This window comes from Chlorocebus sabaeus, chromosome 11 (assembly GCF_047675955.1).
Source record: "Chlorocebus sabaeus isolate Y175 chromosome 11, mChlSab1.0.hap1, whole genome shotgun sequence".
Taxonomy (NCBI): domain Eukaryota; kingdom Metazoa; phylum Chordata; class Mammalia; order Primates; family Cercopithecidae; genus Chlorocebus; species Chlorocebus sabaeus.
Window position 1 is genome coordinate 16425391 of NC_132914.1, and position 19328 is coordinate 16444718.

Genomic DNA, 19328 nt, shown 5'->3' on the forward strand with positions numbered 1-19328 from the left:
CTTAGAGATTCAAGCACCAGCTACCTGCCATGCTCTTCTCCAAAGTCTAGGTCTCAGAGCCATGGATTTTCTAAACTGTTTTTCAATTCCTGAAACCTTTCCTAAATACCTGAGGCAAAAGCACTGATTAGGTTGTGTTCCCCTGTTAGACTTGTGGGGTCTTTCCTCAAATCTTCAGATAGCAGTGACCAAACCCCTCAGGTGTCTGGATCCAAATTCTGTAGTGCTGCTCTCTCAAGATTCTAAATTCCAGGAACCTCTTCTCTTTGTTCCCACACCCTTAGCTGACGTGACTGCTTTCTGCAATTACTACCTCTGTGATACATTCCTTTGGCATCTTATAGCATAAAGATGTAAATTACACCAATTCTTTTCATATGCTATTTTACACACAGGTTATTTTAACTTTTGAATCTTATTTTCTTTCATCTTATCCCTTTCAATAAAGGCTAAACTATACATATGTATCAGTCCTTCTGAAATGTAAAAGATCTAAACTAATTTGCCTTTATCATGCTCATGTTTGTTCCACTTTATCCAAGGGGCAGTGTTATAGAGAGAACAAGAGATATAGGATGAGAAACTCCCACATCCTTCAGGATCTGGGTAAAGTTAGCTTCTAGGAAGCTAAATCTCCTCATCTGTAATAACTCATATAGAGCTGTTGTAAATATCCAGGAAAGCATTTATGTGGAAGCATTTAGCAATCATAAGTGCAGTGTAAATTAGTTCCATTACCATTACCAAATATGACTAGATGGTAGAAGGAAAAGATAATGAAATGAGAGGCGAAAAGAAGAAAAATAACCGAAAAAAGTATTGTAGAGCTTCTCTACCCACTCAGAAATAGAATAATACATACTTTTTAAAAAATGTAGCTCTCCACTTTTTCCCATTACACTCAACTCGAATCCTCAGCCCATATAGCACAGATCCTGTTTGCCAAGGAGACAGAAGCCAGTTATTAACAGACAGCAAATACTGTTTATTGCAGACTTTCCAGCTGACTCATGTGAAAAAGGCACTATGAAAATTAATGAATCTAGATAATTTCTCTAAATGATTTATGTTAAAATATACAACATTCTTACATAACATCTGTTTTATATATGTGAAATAATATAACATTTAATGACAAAAATTGTGTTTCCAAAAATAACATTTGCTGAAGGTTAGGTATCTTTCTTTTCTCTATGTGGACTCTTTCACAGGATTAAAATATGTGTAAATTAAGTGCTTCTTAATACCAGAAAGACTTGACACAGATAAACACATAAAATGGCCCCATTTCCTTTTAACTACTTATATCAACATTCAGAACTGAGGCTTTTATTAAGCAAAATACTGTAATGCACACCAATGCAGACTACTTCCTTTGCTAGACTTTGAGCAGACATGACCTCTTTCCCATTTGTGCTTTCTCATATGTAAGAACACAGTATACATAATAAGCAGAATATAAACTAAATCAAAATACAAGCTACACAAGGAACTGCAATTGACAGAGCCATGACAAACTGTCTTGAGAATGCTCCATAGATTGATATTTGCATGTCCAAGGTATGGCTGTACTTTACAGTTCATTCAAATGTTTTAATTGTTTTAAACTGTTGGCATTAAGAACTTTAAATAAATCTAAATATTCTTCCGTTGATTATGTCAGAGAAGAGACCTAAGTAAGCAGAGGCTAGCCTACAGTGAGCTACGCCCTGAATGACAGACACCATATTCACAGGCACAATCGAAATTGCTTAGATTTTGAATCATGGACGATATTGTTGCTTTGTTGCAGTGAAGAACTCCACCACCATCAGAACAATTGCTGCTTATACCCCGGGATGGGGACCGAATAATTAATCTAATAAAGGAGACTTCACCTTGGTAAAGTGAGAAAAATATTTTCCAAGGTCAAAAAATTCAGTTTAATTTTTTTCAGTTTTAATAAAAATAATGCGCCTAGAAGCAAATCCTGTGCTCACTCAGGTTTGCATGGGTCTTTTATGGCGATAAATTACACCCAGAAAAATGAATCTGACATTCCCTTCAAGGCTTCTTAAAACAAAGCATGTTGGAATAATGCCAAAAACAATGGAGTTTAAAAACAAACAAACAAATTAGTGACTGCTTCCTTCATCAAAAGATTCCACTCCTGAATCACTAGCAGCAGCACTGATTTTTTCCTGTCGTCTTCTCATAATTTCTTGTAACTCAGAGCTGCCACTGCTATCCTGAAAGATAAATAGTTCAGACAAGATGGTTACTGAATCGTGCAGGCTGCAGGTCATATCATGAAATGGCTCAGAACAAAAGTCTACTGTGGTTTTCTTCGAGTATCTCTTTAGGAAAGCTAACGGCTCCCCTTTTTAAGTGAAGCTTCTGCACTTCACTCATATATCACATTAATAATTTTTCATTTTGTAAAGTCCGTTAAGGCAATTCACCCACCAGGCCTTTCATTAGAAATGAATGATAATCAATCATGTATGTGTAGTACTCTAGGTTTGCTGAGAGAAAAAAGAGGATATGTGTACAATAAGCATAATAACACGGTAAATTATCAAAGAACTCTTTTGGGGTCAAACAAGATACTGATCTGCCTTTAGAAGATTTTAACTCAGGCCAGAGTGGGCTCGGAATTCACCCAGTTTCCCCTCCATATAGTTCTGATCCTCCGATCATGCTGGCTTTCCTTTCCCATCAACTGAAGTCTCTGGCAACACAGGCGAATAATCTAAAAGATTAACTAGATCCAAGGAAAGGGTGAGGTGGTAGAAGGTGGCTGAGGAACATAAAGAACCTCAGGTGGTCAGCCTCTGCCTCAGTTCCCATCCAGAGAATAGGAAGAGAACAAGAAGCAAGAGGCTATCCTGAAGTGGGTGGTGACAGCAAATGACAATAATGATAGGCAGGTGTGGGATGAAGGAATTCAGAAATTTTAGGAATATGAAATTTTCTAACATGCCTTGAAGAAGTAATTACACACTCTCAACAAAATTAAATATAGTGGTAAAATTGCTTGAGAAAAATATATAATCCTTAATAACATTCAACATATGGAAAGCAATCAAACCTTAATATGGAGCCTTCAAGATCAATGTTGTAGGGAAAACCTCCGAGGGAAATATAATTTCTCTGGATTCAGAATGGCTACGGGGTGATATGCATGAAGTGATTTTACCCTGAATTATTTAACTGTTGAATTTATAGAATATACCTGTTAGAGATGATCATGGATCAATTTCATGCCAAAGCCTACATTCTTTCATTTGAGTCCAAGTATAATTTTCATGAAACTATTAAGAACTGTGAGATGTAACAGTTGGAAACTACTACCCGTACACAGCACATTTTAAGTCTAAAATAGGATATTGGCAGCTTAGTATAAACCAATATAGAAAACGTGGACTCTCCTGCTTTCATACAGACCATTGTGACTAAATAATTTTCAGGGCTCTCTATTTTCAGTGATCTCTACCTAATGTATCTTTCCCGATTATTGAGATGTATTACTAGATCTAACACACACAGCCAGGGTTTCATAATCTTATAACCTATACACTATTAGAATCTCAAAAAATATATATTAAGACTAGGTGAGTGTTCTGGCTTCTTAAGGTTCTTACTCACTCAGAAGCTAATTTCCACTGTTATGTCAAAATTAAATTTCCTATAGAAGTAGAGAATACATATAAAATGAGAACATTATGCTTTCTGTTAAGTGTCCAAAAGTATGTGCTCAAGCTTCACGTCATATGAGCATTTACAACAAATTAACCTTCCGGAAAATGTCATTGATGATCTCAGTGACAAATTTACAAAAGCAGAGTTAAATTTAATTCAGCTCTGCTAAGAAAGGGAAATTGGCCAATATGGACATAAACAGTTGTTCCCAGAGCTTTCAATTTGCAGAAAAACACCACCTTAGGTTGACAAGTCATACCTCTAATGCAGCTTTTTGTACAGTGATTTGGCTATAGACTCTCGCCCCTTCAGGGCAGACTGTCCTCAGTTCATCCTTATTGAGAGAGAAAAGTTGTGCACCATTTAATACTCCAAGACTATTGACAGTCCTGAAAGAAAGAAAAGAAAAAGAAACTGAGCATTAAAAATATTGCCTGCAAACAAAGGAGAAAAGTATCTGCTCCTGCCAGTAACTTCTCTTTTCTAAGCGTTCCATACCCTGGAACCCTTATTAAATGCCACCACGGTCTTTATAGTCAGGGCAATGACAAGCTTCTTTCATGATGATGACCGCGAGGCTATACAGATTATTAATTACTACAAAGTATCAAAAAGGAGCCAATTGGGTTTAGGGTCATTGTTTAATACCAATTCCTTGGGATTTAGTGTTTCATAGAAGGAATAGATAACTTTCTAGTAACCTGGCAATTGACCAACCATTGTACCTCATTTTTCAATCATGCTGGGTAGGTGAGTTTATAATATGTCAAGGTTCCTTGAATATGTATTATTCTAATAGTTCAATGTGCCAAATACATGTGAAATGTTTATAGACTTTTAGATAGGTAAATAGAACCTTTACTATGGGTTTATTAAAGGAAAAGTTCTATTAAGATTATAATTGATGCTAGGTAACACTGTCTATTTTTTATTTGCCAGAGACACTATAACCTGCAGCAGGAGGAAAACTTATGCTGTATGTCCTATGTGGTCTAGGAAGTTCTGCTAAGACCATGGTCCTACCTAGGTTACATCAGAGAAATCTGATGGAGAAAAGAAGCTACTGGGCCTGAAAGCTGCCGACAGTTTGCTTAAAGAACTAATAATGAACAGATACTACCAACTCAAGAATGGGGTGGCATCAAATGATAATTATATGCTTATTTTAGTTCTTTCTCAGCTACGAACAGCTATAGTGATTTCTTGAGTATGGCACAAAGTATGCAGTCTGTGCCCTTATGTCTTTTAAGAGTTATCTGTGACATCTAAGTAAGCAAATTGAAAACAATGCATGTTGTACACACAGAATTGCAAGGTATTCAGAGAGAGACTTACACAGGGTTGAATCCCTTTGACTGTAACCACGTCTTCACATCCTCTGGTGTGGAGTCGTAAGTGATATTGATAAGTGGCACGTTCTGCCGGGGCACATGGAATTTCTTCTGAGCAGCACTGCGACCAATGGTCAGTCTGTGGATGAGTTCATCCTGCACTTCCTCCATCTGAGATTTCCTTCCTAGACACCAACAGGGAGTAGGTTCTTTTTGAAAATCCCTAATATTACATCACCCTCTCTAGAAGCCAATCTCTATAATCCTTTGACCCCAGGCAGACCTACAATCTAGTGTTTCTACCATCTTTCCTCACTTTTATGCTCGCCTGGTATAAATTCCATGATCAATTATTAAAATAACTCCCTGGCTCTTCTCTAGTCACTTCATTGTACTCCTTTGGCAAAACCCCAATCCTGGTTAAATCTAACTTTCTGCGTATTCTGTGCCTGCACCTGCACAGCTGAATATAACACAACAATGCTGAATGATCTCATGTTAAATTCATGATTATGAACCTTAACTTGGTGTTAATGCTTCCTGATAATCATACTACATTTCTTTAGACTGGTGGCTCTCAACTGGGGACAATTTTGGCCCCAGAGGACATTTGGGAATATCTGGAGACACTTTTGGTTGTCACAATTGAGGGAGAAAAAGGGGAAAGGCTGCTGCTGTCACGCAGTGGGTAGAAGCCTGGGATGCACAAAACATTCTATAATGTCAGCCTCTCCTACAGCAGAGAATAACCCAGCCTCAAAGGCCAAGAGGGCCCAGCCTGAGAAATCCTGTCTAAGGTCATGTAACTGCCCACTGTCTTAGACAAGTATTGAATATATTCTACTTTCTCTCTACAAACCTCTAACCCTATTCCCCAATCCTCACCTTGAGCTGATGATCTCATTTCCTAATTTATGAACAAAAGAGTTAGAAGAAAACCTCTGTAAGTTCCCCTACCAGCACTTTCCCCATATGTTCTGCCTGCCTTCCTATTATGTTATATAGGAGCTGTCTCCCTGCTTCCAAAGCTAACCCTCCATGTATGCACTAGGCCAAAGCTAACCCTCCATGTATGCACTAGGCCTCAAGTTCTCTGCCTATTCAAATAGTCATTCCTCCCTTATTTATCCTGTTATTAATTTTCCTTCTTCACTGAATCAGTTCATCAGCCTGCAAACATGCTATTATTTTATGATTTCTGTTACCTTTAAACAAGCCCTTTTTACCATGTCCTTTCCCAGCTACTGGCCATTTTTCTGCTCCTTTTACAGCAAAAGTCCATGAAAAGTTGCCTGTACTAGTGGACTCCAATTCCCATTCTCCTCATTTTCTCTTAATGTCATCAAAATTCAATTTTGCTTTTCCCCCCGTCTCTCTACTACACTTTGCTAAACTGCAGCCAATTCTTTCCCAGCTACTATCTCATTTAACCTATCAGCACACATTTGAAGCAGGAGATTCCTCCTTGAAACATTTTCTTCCTGTGGCCTTCAGGATACTACAGTCTCCTCATTTTCCTCCCACGTCTCTGGATTCCCCTTCTCCGGATCCTCTTCTGAATATTCTTCTCTCTCCAACTAAGTAATATTAAGGTGCTCTAGGGGACAATCCTGAGACTCATCTCTGCCGGCACTACCTCCATCAGTGACCACTGCGCTTAGGTCCACGGCCATTTAAAAGATGATGGTTACCAAATTATTTTTCCAGTCCTCTTACTCGGAACTTAGGTCCATATATGTTGTCCACTTGATATACTCATTTGGATATCTGCTAAATAGCTCAAATGCATGTCAATATAGCATGCCCAAACCGGAATTCCTGATCTTCTTCCTGAAGCTTGCTTTTATCAACTCTTAGACTTGCTTTTTAGACTTCTCAACTCACTTAATGACAATTCTATCTTTCCAGTTCTGGCAAAATACCACGGAGCTGCACTTGATTCTCTGTCCTATGCTATATCCAATTCATTAGCAGATCCTGTTAGTCCGACCTCACAATGTATCCCAAATCCAATGATTTCACTGTATTCTTTCTGTTGCCAGCTTGGTCTGAGTCACCAGCCTGTTAACAGATCTCTCTGTTTCCACTCCCTACCACCCTACCCCTTTCTCTTCATTCTCTTCTCAATATAACAACTAAGTGATTCTTTTAAAATGTAAGTCAGGCCAGGTGGCTCACGCCTGTAATCCAAGCACTTTGGGAGGCTGAGGCAGGTGGATCACAAGGTCAAGAAATCGAGACCATCCTGGCCAACATGGTGAAACCCCGTCCTACTAAAAATACAAAAATTAGCTGGGCATGCTGGCACGTGCCTGTAGCCCCAGCTACTTGGGAGGCTGAGGCAGGAGAATCGCTTGAACCCGGGAGGCAGAGGTTGCAGTGAGCCAAGATCGTGCCACTGTAGTCCAGCCTGGCAAGAGAGCAAGACTCCATCTCAAAAAAGAAAAAAAATGTAAGATGTTGCAGCTCCTCTGCTCAAAACATTCCCAAGTGATCCTAATTACTCCCAGTAAAAGGCCCTACAAGACCTCCACCTCTCTAAAGCCACTCCACAAGTCTTCTGGAGCCCTTCACTCTTGCTCCCAATGGCTCCCTTGGGGCTCTTCAAATTTAAAGGCCATTCCAGCCTCCTCTGCCTGGAATGCTTCCCCCCGCATCTCCACATGGCTTACTCCTCCCCACCTTTATATTTCCCCCGATGTATATAAAATTGCAACCCCTCCCCCAAAGCACTCTCTATCCACATAGTTTTATTAGTCTCCAAACCACTTACCACTTTCTTCATAGTTTTGTCTATCAACTTAATTGTTTTTTTTTTTTTTGAAATGGAGTCTTGCTCTGTCGCCAGGCTGGAAAGCAGTGGTGCGATCTTGGCTCACTGCAACCTCCACCTCCTGGGTTCAAGCGATTCTCCTGCCTCAGCCTCCTGAGTAGCCGGGACTACAGGTGTGTACCACCATGCCCACGCCCAGCTAATTTTTGTATTTTTAGTAGAGATGGGGTTTCATCCTTTTGGCCAGGATGGTCTCAATCTGCTGACCTCGTGATCCGCCCACCTCAGTCTCCCAAAGTGCTGGGACTACAGGCATGAGTCACCACGCCCGGCCAACTTAATCGTTTTTTAAACTACCTCCTTTCATTAAAATATAAGCCTGAGGAGAAAAAGGACGCTTCCCTTTTTTTGTTTGCATCTATATCCTAACACCTGGAACGGTGCTTTAATTCAATAACTACTTGTTGACTAAATTAATGAATAAGGCATTCCGCTGACTTTTTCACTGAGACTTTGAGAATCATCATGTACAAACCCCTTAAATAACCAGCTAAGAAAATGAAGGCCAAAAACAGAGAAATGATCCGTCAAAGTCACATTTCAATTAGTAGAATAATTTAGCTAGAATTGGATCATCTGACTTTCAGCACAGGGCTGTTTTATAGCCAAAGTCATTAAAATCACCTTTGATGAACTTCGCTAGCTACTCCTTTTTCCTAGTCATTTGTGCTAATGGAAAAGATGTGTGTGTATATGAACATACTGTCATGACAAAAATAGGAAAGACATAAAAGTACGGGAAGGGGAATAACGTGTCTGTGTATTTAAAAATATGTGTGTATCTATACATAGGTACGTTACCTTGTTTGTTTTCACTTTCAAGAAATAAGAACAATCTAAGTTGGCAAGTGACAATAACCTCGTCACTCATGGACCTTTTTGTGACCAATGTTCTAGATTTTTCCCCCAGGGGAAAGGGTTTTAGAAAGTGTTTGGTGCCCCTGGGAAATAAGGGAAAGTGTGAATAGTGTTATTTCAGTCTAATTTTTTTAATGCCTCAAGTAGCTAGGAAATCTTTTGAAGGAGAAGTCAAAAAAGGGGAAAAGGGGAGGGAGGGAGGAGTAGGGGGTGCGAGAGAGACTGAGAGAGAATACTATTGATTGTTACATTTAAGTATACATTACATGCATTTCATTAGTTACCTTTTAAAAAATCACTACATCAAACTGTCAAACAGCGTATGAGTGCATCTCAAAGGGAAAAAAAATAAAATGTATCACCACATTAAAAGATTTGGTTTCTTATCTGCTGACTTTGCCAGTATATTGATCATCACCAGTCTGCAGCGTAGTTTTCTTCCAGGAAGCACAAAAAACCCTCCGCCTAACATGTTCCTGGGCTTTTGGTTTCCATTTCCAATGTTCTAACACACAACAAACCAGAATCACTTTACACCTTTCTAAAATAACACTCTGATTACAAAAGATTAAACTCAAATAAAAGGACTAGCATTTCAAAGGAAATGGGAGAAATACAAAGCAACGAAAGTGTTGGTATCTTAAAAGGGATAAAAGGAGAACCTTTTGGGATCCGGCGATAAAACAGTCTGAATAGCTTCTATGACACAAGGCTTCGCAGCTATTTTGAATGGGCAACACACAGACTCCCACAAAAGGGCTTCTCTCTTGCCACTTGCTACGCTGTAAAAATAGGCATGTTGGCTTCTTCCCCCTGTTCATACCTGCTACTTGATAGATTTCTATGAGTATTTACTTCCCAGTTCCTTCCATTTTATTTTTACCAGATGTTTAGGCAGTAAGCAGGGAATGTGGGTAGCATGAGTAGGCATATTTTGAAAGAAATCTGGCTATCAATAAACACACACTGAAATATGTGTACTGTCTGGTTCTAAAAGAACATTAAGCCCCAACATTCATTCAGAAAACAACTGTTCTGCAATCAAGTTATCAAGAAATATTTGTTCTATAAAGAGAAATATATTTATTTAATGCCAAACTGTATTTCTGAGATATTTTAAAAAGGAACTTACATAAGTTGCAAATATATTGTAAGATTTTTATTATTCTAAGGAAACAAGTATGTGTGTTAATTTGGGGAGAGATGTTTATATTTTATACACCAATGCCACCCTTTTACTTATGAAAAACAGACTTGAAAATGATGAGTCACAATTATCAGGAGAGTTCTCTATCTTTAAAAGTATGCAAACTATGCCTCTTTCCCACTAGGTTATTCTTGGTTTCTCAGAGTGAACAAAGAACAGACTGTCCTAACCCACACACTGCTCCAAATGGGGACTGGACGCCGATGAACTCTGATCCCAGCTAGGCCTGGAGAAAGAGTCCCACCGTGTCAAAGATGACTATGCTGACGTCTCAACGGAGGGAAATGCTATAAACTTGTGGGAAGAATAAAGAAGGGAACAGTTATTTCTGACAGGAAGTTTTCTCCTTAGGGAACTCAATAAAAATATTTATAGAAATTTCTCATCTTAAAACTATGTCTTTAGTGTCTTTGAAAAAGAAAGCTCTTTTTAAAAACTCCACGTAATTTCAAAAACTTAGTAGCATATTCTATTTTATTATGATTATACACACTCACACACACAGTTGTTTTTGCCGTACAGAAAGAGCTAATCACTTTCCAAAACTTCATTTTTCCTTTAGTTTTCTGGTAAGATAGATATGACAGTCATTTAAATTGGACATACCGTGGGAGAAAAATTAATGAGTAAAAGTAGGCTTATGCTTATTGCATTTAACCAGAATTTTTAGAATTGTTAAACAGTAATAGTTTTAGTGTCTTTTTTATTTTTTGATTTATCAAGAATGTCCACAACTGAACAGATGTGGCAATGACTTACTGAGGTGAGAAAAACAAGAGGATGAAAATGGGAGTGAAAGATTCAGTAATTTAGTTTTCAACATAAATAGAAAGCATCCAATCTCAGCTATAAAGTTAATAGTTCCATACTGTTATCTGGATGCCAGAGATGAGTTTTAATATGATGACTAATTTGGGAATCATTCTTTTCCCAATGATATAAACAGTACTGAAAGAAATGGAAATAGAATGAACTATAGTAAAAAAGTATGTTTATGTGGAAAATGAAGGCAGAACCCTAAGAGAGGCCCACATTGAGGGAAAAATAGATATCCCTCTCTCTCTCTCTCTCTCTCTCTCTCTCTCTCTGTCTCTCTCTCTCTCTCACACACACACACTTTATATACTTTTGTCATATTGAGGAAATATGAAATATCTTCATAGCTCTGGTTTTCCAAGAGTTTTTACATATCATGTATAGATAAAGCAAAGTAATTTTATAATATGTTTAAAACACCAAATTTGGAGATTAAATTGACATGCCATATACTACAAGGTTAAACAAAATTTATGTTAAAATTACCTTCAGTTTTCAAAATATCTACACCGCTATTGACTAACAATACAAATAAGGATAATCCAAAGTTGGTCATAGTGTCTTTTTAGTTTATTTAAATATGGTTTTCATAGAAACCATTTATATGAAACATCAAATTTAAATTTATGAAAATATGGCACTGAAGCGTAAGTCACATGAAATTTGAATTTGGAGGGTAAATCTGAGACTACTATTGGCCGGTGATTATATTAACATAGTGTGATTGTGCAGCTACTGTGAATAGCAAGAGGAAGAGAAGTAGGAGGGTTATGATGATGATGACGACGACGACAGCATAGTGACTGCGTATTTTGTATCATACAGTGTCAGAATCAGTCAGGGGTTTTCAACCTCAGCACCATTGACATTTTCGGCCAGATAACTCCGTTTGTTGGGGGCTGTCCAGTGCATTGTAAGTTGTTGCTAAGTGTCCCTGGTCTCTACCCATTAGACATCAGTAGCATCCCCCCAGTTTTGACAACTAAAAATGTCTTCAGGCAGTATCAAATGTCCTCAGAAGGATGGAGAAGAGGACAAAATCGCTCCTGGCTGAGAAGCACTGAATTAGATGCTTTCTATGCATTATCTCATTAAATCCTCACGCTTATCCTATGAAGCAGATACTATTATTTTTCTCCACTTCTCAGATATTGAAGTGCTGAGAGGATAATTAAACCACTGACGGTCAGGCAGCTGGCAAGTGCTGTTTCACTATACAAATTCCAGGATGTCTGGCTCCAGAGTCTGCATTCAACCATCATGATAGATTGGAAAAGGAGTAGAAAGGCATGCATTAGAGAGCGGAGAGAATACTTCCTGTTTCTCAGAACCACATAGATGATGAGAAACCAGGTGAAAATCTTTGCAATCTATTAAGTACCATGCAAGTATAAAGGACTATTATTTATATTTAATACAAGTAGAATCAACAGTAAACAATATTTTACTTAGTAGTGCTTTTAATTTGCAGAAGACATTTTTTGCCTCCCTGGGAAACTTACGGTCCACCGGAAGTTGTTTGTGTCTCTGGCTGTCTCGCATGATATTGACACCACTGTCACTGGAGCTGCTGTTTTGACGCGTTACATTTGCTGGGACCTTTGACACAGGAACAGGTGCTGGAGTGGAAGGGGGAAGGGGGACAGGAACAGGAGCTGGTGTTGGAGGAGGTGATGGAGCAGGGGGAGTATCAGCTGCTCTTGGGCCATACTCCATCCTTTGTTTCTATAAAAAGGCAAATAATTAACTTAAAATTTAAAAAATATAAACCTAGGCTAGGAAAACAAATTATACTTCGATAGGACATTGTTGGCTATTTTTAAACTTACTTGCAAACCCATTACAAATTTATGTGTAATCCTATATGGTATAATGACCATTAAAAATCATATTTTAAACATTCTACATAATTTGTTCAAAGTCAAAATGTCAGTTAAGGAGTCACAAGGCTACGTCAATAGCAAATAGTAGTATCATAATAATAAATGTCAAGAAAACTGAATTTGGGCTTGGAATCACACAAGACCAGGGGAGGTAGAAAGATTTATAATTATTTTTAAATTTATGCTAATAATAATTTGCAATTGCACTGGAAGTATAAATGTCAATAGCATAAAGCATCACTTACTCATTTTAAATGTATACTATATTCGAAGATTTTAAATTCTGTTTCCAATAAATAATTTTAAAATATTGGTATTATTTTGTGCAAGGCATAACTTTTTCTGCCAGCATCTTAATGCTAATTTATTAAAATTAGAAATTTCCCTCGTTAAAATGGAAATGTCGTGAGGTGGATGGTTGTGAGGGTAATGGTATGGTTTTTAAATGTTTATGATTGCAACTCACAAATGAATACTAGAAAGGGACCTGTGGCCATTTGTATTAAAAAAGGTAGGTGTGACAAAATGCTTTTTAATAATTTTAAAAACATAATTGTTAGGCATACCTATAAAACAGCATTTGTGAATATTCCTTATTAAAACACACACAATAGTTAACACTTTAAATCCAAATAAAATAATTTTAATAGGTAACGCATTGTGAGAGGCTCCAAATTCTCAAAAGGCACATTTTCTTTTTAGAATCAAAGATACAGGGCAATTATTTGTAATTAAGGCAAAGTTTAGATACTGCACTGGCACAATTTTAATTATTCTAATTTAGGATTAGTATATTAGATGCAAAAAGACCTTTTGGTAATCTGGTCCTTTGATTAGAACAGTATTTAGTTTTAAATTCTAAAATGGCCCAAATATCAGGTAATATTGATTTTAAGAGAGTCCTCCCAATTTCCACAGAGATCAAAAACAAAAATACACACCACACACAGAGACACATCACTTTTTCATTAAACTATTACTCAAAACAACACATCAACCTTCATCAGTCACTTTCATGGCAAATGACTAACGCCTGTGGAAACCGGTGTGGGAAGGAGCCCTCATTCTTTTCAGCTCTTTGTTTCAAAGCTGCTACTCACCGACCAGTGGGATGGGGTCAAGGAAGTGGGAAGTGTATTATGAAAGGATGGAAGTATATCTGAAAGGAATGTTTATAATGCTGGTAGATGCTGAGGGAAGAAGGAGGGTAAGGAGGAGAGAGGCAGGACAGGAGGGAAGGAGGAAGTAGAGGGTAAGATTCTCAGAGTGAAAGAAGGGAGTTAGGTGGGACGGAAACTGAGTTTCTAATCCCCTTAGCATTCAAGGCTTAGAAATATTTCTAATGTATTCAATACTGTATTAAAATGAAAGAATGAATTGTTATTATTATTCCCCACAAAACAATCTTCCTATATTTGGGCCAATAAAATACTTAAAGCAGTCAAAATACAGCAAACATCACCAGAATGTAATACTTAGCACACACAAAAGTCATCTGATTAATGTATACGCAATGTTCCCTTGACAAGAATGTCCTCTGCACATAATTTCATGAAGGGCTAATGAATTCTCACATTAGTGTTTCAAAAGCATTATAGTTTCAATTATTGTTTTTAAAGCCTAAACAAACAAAAATGCCATGAGCCCGCTTTCCATGACACGATTCATAATTTTTGCTTTTGCTAGTCATCACATACTACTGTGAGAAAGTGAATAAACTGTGTTACTCTCACAGTCAAGCCTGAAAACAAACTCACCAAATGTTCTGTGCCTTATTTCATTCATGCCATTGTTACATAATGCAACTTTATCAGTATGACCTAACAAAATAATAGGTTTAAAATACATATTTGATTAAAGAAAACCCATATGAAAATATATGCCATAAATTATATTTACTTGCATATTTTCCTCTTTACTTAGTCCTCTCCTCCTGCCCCATGTTTTCAACCTCTGACATGAAAAGGGGGGAAGTACCTTCCTTGAATCGTGACAACCGGTTCTGAATGGCAACCAAGACAGCTCTTCCAAGGAAACTGTCTGAAATTCTTCATGTGGAAGAAAAAGAATCAGCACTGACTCCTAACGTCACTTTTCTGTGTCCCTCCCTAGCTTCTCTACTCCTCTTTACCTACCACCCAACTACTGCTCTTCCTTTCCTTATGTTTGTCTCTTGGCTATTTTTTGTTGAAGCTACAGAATTAATGATTCCAATGTATCTCAGTTTACGGAATGTCTTGGAGAACAGAAGTGCACTCTGAACATTTTTCTCCTGAACCAAAGGTACTGAAGCTCCAAATTCAAAAAAGAAATTCTGATCAACTGTTCTTGGTTTGCCTGAGACTTTCCCAGTAGTTAACACTGAAAGTACCACATCTTCACAAACTCCTCAGACTCCCCAACTAGGAACTGGGAGGGTTCGTCAGCCTGGTGTGGACCTACTTTTGCACCCAACTGTCACTTTCTTACTCTTGCCTGTGATATCCCACAAATACAAAGTTCTGTTAGAAGTAAAATGCATCTTTTTGTCTCTCTCTGAAAGAAGGCAGAATTAATAGACCCCATAGGAAATTTACTTTCCTATTGATAATTAAGTTGGAATGAGTCACTTTTCTTTAGCAACTTCAGCTGAGTAGAAATTCTAAAGAATTAAGGAATGCTATTGAGAGATAAGGTCCTGATTCATACAAGATGCTGCTTCAGAGGGGAAATTATGCAAGTAAGCTCAACAAAGCCATTAAAATTGAACTGTTCTTAAATATTTAACCTACTCTAAATTACACATTTTTCCTCTAAATTTGATTTCTTTGGAACTCTGCAGTGAAAACTAAGCACAGCTGGAACATTTGGAGGGTGTTAAGTCCAGAGACTGAATCCAAAAAATTATATTAAAAAGAAGTGCCATGAGGGAACGAATGTGGGTTACCTCTGACAGCTCGCCAAGTAATTGCTATTAGGAAAATGGAGCAAATCACATCAAATGAGAAAATTAATACAGGAAATGGAATTAAAATAATATCAATTATAATTCACATCAAATATCAGAAAGAGTAAATTAGTCTGACAGTAAAATTACATGCCCACAATCAACCAGTGAAGGAGCCTGTAAATCTATAATTAATTCCCATCACTATCTAGCCATGGAAAACTAACCATATAGATTCTACTACAGTAGAAACAGTGTAAAGTACTTCAATAGTAACTATTTGTATGCTTAAATAAAATACTAAGATATAGGTTTATTTTATTCCTATTGCTCATAAAGAATACAAGGAGAACGCATTAAATGTAAGAGTAATTCTTGTTTAATTAGCTGATTTTACAAAAGGTAATACTGCAGTGCATTATGGTGTGATTTTAGTGAGCTTTAGTTTCAAACTTTGTGAGCAGCCTGAACAAACATAGAACATTTAATAAAATTATGTACATGTGCATGTCAGACAGTAATTATCAATACTTTATATATGTATAAAAATACATATATATATTTAGAGTGGGTATTATTCAAATTATCATTAAGAAGCCTCTGAGAAAATGTCAATACATGTGGCAGAATAAAAAGTAAACATCTTTGTCTAAAAACCATGCCTATAATTAATGAGCAGAGTCTTCTGAGATTAATTTTTAAGAAACAGTTTTGAAGAACTGAATATTATCAGGAGCTTGGCCTGGCTGGAAGAGTATGAAGCCATCTTTGGTAAAATGGTCACTCTGTCCAGCAGTATCTAAATGTCTGGACTGAGCTTAAAAAACAGAGCACTAATAACATAGGCTGAAATTAGTAGTGTTAGTGGTTTAGTAATCACCTGTAGAAAATATTTCCCCTTTTAATTTAGGGCTATCTAAACATGTATATAATGAATGAGAAGATTTTATACCTAGACTGGATTGTAGAGACCACATAACTGACTCCTTCTATTTCATGACCAAGCGAATTGGAACACAGAAATATAAAATGCTCTCTTTAAGGACTAGAACCCTCATCTACCAATACCTAGATTGGGGCTTTTCTCATGGTATCATATTACAATATCTCTTGCTAGACAATAGAGAATATGGGAAATGTTTTGTTGAATTCACATGACCACAGAGACTGGACATTCGTAATTATTTGAATCTTGGTAGAGTAAGAATACCTATAATAATAATAAATGCATAGATAATAATTAAGAATAAATGAGAGACTTCTTTAGTCAGTCCACTGGATATATAATAAATAACATTAGGGGAGGAGGTGGTTTCTGCTCTTGTCATATAGCTTGCAAATTTAAATGGGCACAAGGGTAATTCTAGTAGATGAGCAGCCACAGGGCTAGAGGTCTGAGAATCAAGTCAAAATAAAGATCAGGAAACTTTATGTGGCAAGTAGCTTCCAGGTGGGGAGAAAGCACCCTGGATGTCCATCTATTGCCCGGCTAAAATACTATAAAGCCTTGGAATGCTGTACAACATTCTTTATCAAAAGACGTCTTTATCAAAAGACGTGTTATCTCTCCATAATCTCTCCTCAGCATTGACTTCCTTTCTCTGTGGTTTATTCAATCCTTTATGTCAGTATCTTTTGTATATTTTTATTATTCTCTCTTTTATGTTTAAAACTTTGCTGAAGCCATGGGGGAAATACATTAGGTGGGAATGGTTGTCTTTACAGAGCTGTTAAAAATCACTTCAAATGTGAGGATATTAAATAGCCTGGACTCTCAGGGACACCAGGTGGCAATTCAACACCTATTCACTGGTGGTGCCTGGTATGAGCATCGCTGTCATCAGAACAGAATCTCTGATAAAAAGTCTGTGAACAATAGGCAAGAGTTGCACTTGTGCCCTTCACCCAGAAACTGCCATTATTTATATCGATTTCTTTGTAGGAAATGTAAGGGCATAAGAATAAGAGTCATGACTGTGTCCATTTTTTAAGTATTTGGTGACTCACAGATGTTGCATGGAAATAGTTTACATCTAATTCCCTTATGTTCCACCACTTACAAAATGTCCTATTCTAAGTAAATCATATAATTTGGGTTATTTTCCTAAATTATAAAATAATGAAAGATACCATGGAATCCAGGGAATGGATACATAAGGCAAAAATCAATTTCCAAGGATTGTGACAGATCAGATCAACTTTTACCACAGTATAATGCAAAGTAAAGCTATTCTGAGAAAATACCACTTCAAACATTAATACAGAGAAAAACTATCAGTTTATACAAAAAGAGATGACAACCTTTTTCTTCTTCTTTTTCTTGTTTTGAGATGGAGTCTTGCTCTGTCGCTAGGCTGGAGTGCAGTGGCACAATCTCGGCTCACTGCAACCTCTGCTTCCTGGGTTCAAGCGATTCTCCTGCCTCAGTCTGCTGAGTAGCTGGGATTACAGGTGTGTGCCATCATGCCTGGGTAATTTTTGTACTTTTGGTAGAGACAGGGTTTTGCCATGTTGGCCAGGCTGTTCTCAAACTCCTGACCTCAAGTGATCTGCCTGCCTCGGCCTCCCAAAGTTTTGGGATTACAGGCGTGAGCCATTGTGCCCACCCGAAATAATCTTTTGTAATCACTATTCTCTAGAACAGCAGAATGCAACATAGCACAGGCTCCGGATCCGGAGCACTGGGGCCCAATCCTGGCTTCATACAGCTGTATAAATCTGGGCAAGTTATGTCTACTACACCTTAGTTTCCCATGAAAAAATGTGCCTCTTTCACAAGGTTGTTTTGGGAATTAAATGAATTTGGATTTGCCAAGTGCTTAAACAATGCCTAGCACAGCGTGAGCACTGGCCACTGGCATATCTTCTCTAGAGTAGAATATCTGTGAATGTTATTCTCTGTGAATGTGAAGCAAACTTAAGTAATGAATCATTGCTTGCCTTTTGGCAGCATGGTGCAGGAATCTAAAATATTTTTGTTAAAAGAAGTTTCTTTATATTTCTTCAAAGTTTTGATATCATTAGATGAGAGAGACAGATGGAAGGGAAAACAAGCGTGTGGGCTGTATCTGAGGAGGAGAGAGAGGGTCACGCTGCTCTTGATACAGCAAGCATGCAGGAAGGAGCAAAGCCTTGGCAGATGACCTGTGGACTCAAGCAGGCTTTCGGGAAGGATCTGCTTGGCGCTAGGCTTTCTATTGTTCTTTTTACCAAGTGTGTGGGATGCTGGTACTCAATACGTATTTGTGGAATGAGTGAATAAAAAGATGAGTAAGACATAAAATTGTAATCCAGTTGAGTTTTATAAGGCTAGGGTATTAGGATCAGTGGAATCTATATAAATATTGTGGTATCTTAATTATCATTCTGAAATAAGTTACAGGATTTTTCCTCAGATATTTTAGATATGGGTATCTGGTGACACTGTTGTAGAGATATAAAAATGACTGGCACATATTTCCAAGGATGTTTTCTTTTCCATTTTACTCTATTCTTTTTTTTTTTTAAAGACTATATGATAAATGTTTTGAGAATAGGAATCCTTTTAGAGTAGGATTTATGCCAGATAGCAGACAGCAAAGCAGACTGTGAAGCTTGCTTATTAAAATTTTGCAAGGTCTTAGTGGTTTTGTTGAGCTCAGCCCAAAATTTTCAGGAGGTGTTAAAAAGCAGATTGTTTTTAATACATTTTAAAAGTAGGGCCCTCAATCTGAATAGCATACGCTTCTGTATATACACAGAAAGCCTCTGTACACATTTCTACATACACCACTACGTTTGTAGTTGCAATCAG

General features: G+C 37.4%; 1 protein-coding gene across 15 annotated transcripts in view; it reads right to left on the reverse strand.

Moving 5' to 3' along the window:
- Window positions 1–964: 964 nt before the first annotated feature.
- EPS8 (EGFR pathway substrate 8, signaling adaptor) overlaps window positions 965–19328 on the reverse strand; it is a 168162-nt gene continuing 149798 nt past the window's right edge. For all 15 annotated transcript variants that reach the window (XM_007967770.3, XM_073020516.1, XM_073020509.1 and 12 more), the window contains 4 exons: window positions 12229–12451; window positions 5017–5197; window positions 3941–4070; window positions 965–2228 (listed from right to left, as the gene is read on the reverse strand). In XM_007967770.3, coding sequence (XP_007965961.1) covers window positions 2115–2228; window positions 3941–4070; window positions 5017–5197; window positions 12229–12451 — 648 coding nt within the window. In that variant the 3' untranslated portion in view covers window positions 965–2114. The remainder of the gene's footprint in view (window positions 2229–3940; window positions 4071–5016; window positions 5198–12228; window positions 12452–19328) is intronic.